Source organism: Myotis davidii, unplaced genomic scaffold (genome assembly GCF_000327345.1).
Source record: "Myotis davidii unplaced genomic scaffold, ASM32734v1 scaffold2100, whole genome shotgun sequence".
NCBI lineage: Eukaryota > Metazoa > Chordata > Mammalia > Chiroptera > Vespertilionidae > Myotis > Myotis davidii.
This window is the reverse complement of record NW_006292458.1, coordinates 250,507-253,069: the sequence shown is the minus strand read 5'-3', so window position 1 is coordinate 253,069 and position 2,563 is coordinate 250,507. Positions and strand designations below refer to the sequence as shown.

Genomic DNA, 2,563 nt, shown 5'->3' with positions numbered 1-2,563 from the left:
GAGGCGGCTGATCGATGTTTCTCTCTCATCGATGTTTCTAACTCTCTATCCCTCTCCCTTCCTCTCTGTAAAAAATCAATAAAATATATTTAAAAAAAAAAAAGAAGAAGACATACGGCCCTAGCCGGTTTGGCTCAGTGGATATAGCGTTGGCCTGCAGACTAAAGGGCCCCGGGTTCGATTCTGGCCAAGGGCACATACATGCCTGGGCTGCAGGCTCAATCCCCAGTAGGGGGTGTGCAGGAGGCAGCCAATCAATGATTCTCTCTCATCATTGATGTTTCTCTCTCTCTCTGTTCCTTCCTCTCTGAAATCAATAAAAATCTATTTTTTAAAAAAGAAGATATACGAATGGTCAATGAGCACATGAACAGACGCTCAGCAGCAGTGGTCAGAGCCATACAAATGACAGCCGGGACGAGACACCGCTGCGTACCCACCAGCCTGGTGAAAACGAAAGACGGATCCCATCCGGTGCTGGCCAGGACCTCGAGCAGCTGGAACTCTTCATGCACCCCTGATGGGAATGCAACATGGTAGGACGCCCTGGAAGACATTTTGGCAGTTCCTTATAAAGTGAAGCATAGAGCATTCACCCTGCCTGCAACTCAGTCGTCTGCTCCCAGGTTGACCCCAGAGAAATGACAAAGTGTCTCTTTACAGGAAGACTTGTACACGAATGCTCATAGCCCCCTTTATTCACAACAGCCCATTACTCAGATGCCTGTCAACAGGAAAGTAAATAAACCATGATACTGTTACCGAACTCAAGGGGGTCCGCAGCTTCGGGTATTCTACAAAAACAGGAAACAGTTGTTGCAAGGTAGTTTTATTTACTTACAGCAAGTAAAGGAAACAGGATGCATATCCAAAACTCTGCCTCCCCAAGGGGGCTTAGCCATGTGGCTCATCACTATTCGGTCAGTTACATGTTGATTTCTTCTGCGCAGTTGGCTACACTTACCAGTGGAGGTCTTATTCAGTTACCCCGTTTGCAGCTGTAGCTGAGAAAGGCTATGCTACATTTTAACACTGAGCAAGAATAACAGTAATAACATCTAGAACTTCCCAGGCCTGAAGACCCTTGTCCTAACCATACACCAATACAAGGCAATACTCCTGAGCAATAAAAAGGATTGAACAATGGCTGAATCTCAAAGGCATTAGCCTGAGTGAATGAAGACAGACACAAGACATAACTTCCCATATAATTCCATTTATAGGAAACTTTAGCAAAGGAAAAGCTACACTATAGTGACAAAAATAGAAAGTGATTGCTTCAGTGGTTGGGTGGGTAAGGTATCAACTAGAGAGGGTCATGAAGGAACTTTCCAGGGTGATGCTTCTACAAGTTGCATTCATCTTCATTCAACAAGTGACTTTTCCTGCAGATCCTGGAAAGCTCCCTGGAGGAGGCGCCGTCTGGTCTGTGCCCTGATGGATGGATAGGAGTTGGTTGACAAAGGGAGGTGGTTGTTTCTTGCAGGGGGGAGGGAACTGGCAAAGGCCAAATGGTTTGAGTAAAGTTGCTGGGTTTAGAAAACTTGGAACAGTTAAGTAGAGGGGTTGGAGTCTAAATGCATTGACGCCCAAGTCCTTCCCGACTGGGTTCGAGACCCTGGAGCAGCCCTCCCTCTCTTTGGGTCTCTAATGGCTCCAGTTCCCCCCTCCCCCCCGTAAATGGGCAAATTCTTCCTTGTTTCTCTCAGCCTCCCTTGGGGCTGGGAGAACCCACTGAATAGACGGTGAGTGACAGCTCTTTTGAGTCAATCGCTGGAGGATAAAGCCCTCTCTCCTCGTGGGCCAATCGCCTTGTTCTTGAGACCGGCCGCTGGGCGGGGCTCGCCAAAGGCCTCGTGACCTCACGTTTTCGATAAACCAGTAGCAGCTGATAAGAGGCGGGTCCTTTAGGTGATGGACAGATCTATTTCAAAATGTCCGCTAGCGCGGGGCCCGCCGGGAAGCTTTGAGGCGGTGCTGGGTGAAGGGGCGGGAACTCCCGGCTGGCTTTGCCCAATCATCAGTCGTGCTTCCTGTGATAGACGAGAAGTCTTTGCCATCCCGGTCGACTTACGTGGGCGGGGCTTTTCACGCCAGACTGGGCGCGTCCCTGAACTTTGATGGGCATCTTCTCTGTCCAATTGGTAAACGGTATTCCCAGACGGACCGCCTCCATCGCCAATGAGATCTCCTGGCGGGGTCGCGGTGGGCGGACCGAGACTCTCCGCTATAAGGCGGTCTCGGGAGAGTGCGGAGAAGGGGGGGGGTCTCGGCGGATCGAGGAGTAGGAGCGGGTGAATATGGCGGCAGCCGAGACCGCGAACTGCATCATGGAGGTGAGCATCTGGAACGCCGCCGGGGGCGGGGGTCGGTGTTTTATGGCACGGAGAAGGGGCTGTGAGTCGACGGATTTGAGGAAAGGCCTCCAGCCGTCCGGCGGGGCGTCCGCATGCTCCGGATCGGGGCCACCGTTTCGGTGCGGGTTCCCTAGCTTTCGGGGGGCCTGCGGTATCCCGCCCAGACGCTGGTCTCGGGCCCCCTCCCACGTGGAGGAGGGCTGGGG

General features: G+C 52.0%; 1 protein-coding gene across 1 annotated transcript in view; it reads left to right on the top strand.

The window, feature by feature from the left end:
* The first annotated feature begins 2,233 nt into the window (after positions 1-2,233).
* Positions 2,234-2,563, top strand: part of PRMT1 (protein arginine methyltransferase 1) — an 11,089-nt gene continuing 10,759 nt past the window's right edge. Inside the window, exon 1 of the mRNA XM_015565427.1 lies at positions 2,234-2,336. Coding sequence (XP_015420913.1) covers positions 2,301-2,336 — 36 coding nt within the window. The 5' untranslated portion in view covers positions 2,234-2,300. The remainder of the gene's footprint in view (positions 2,337-2,563) is intronic.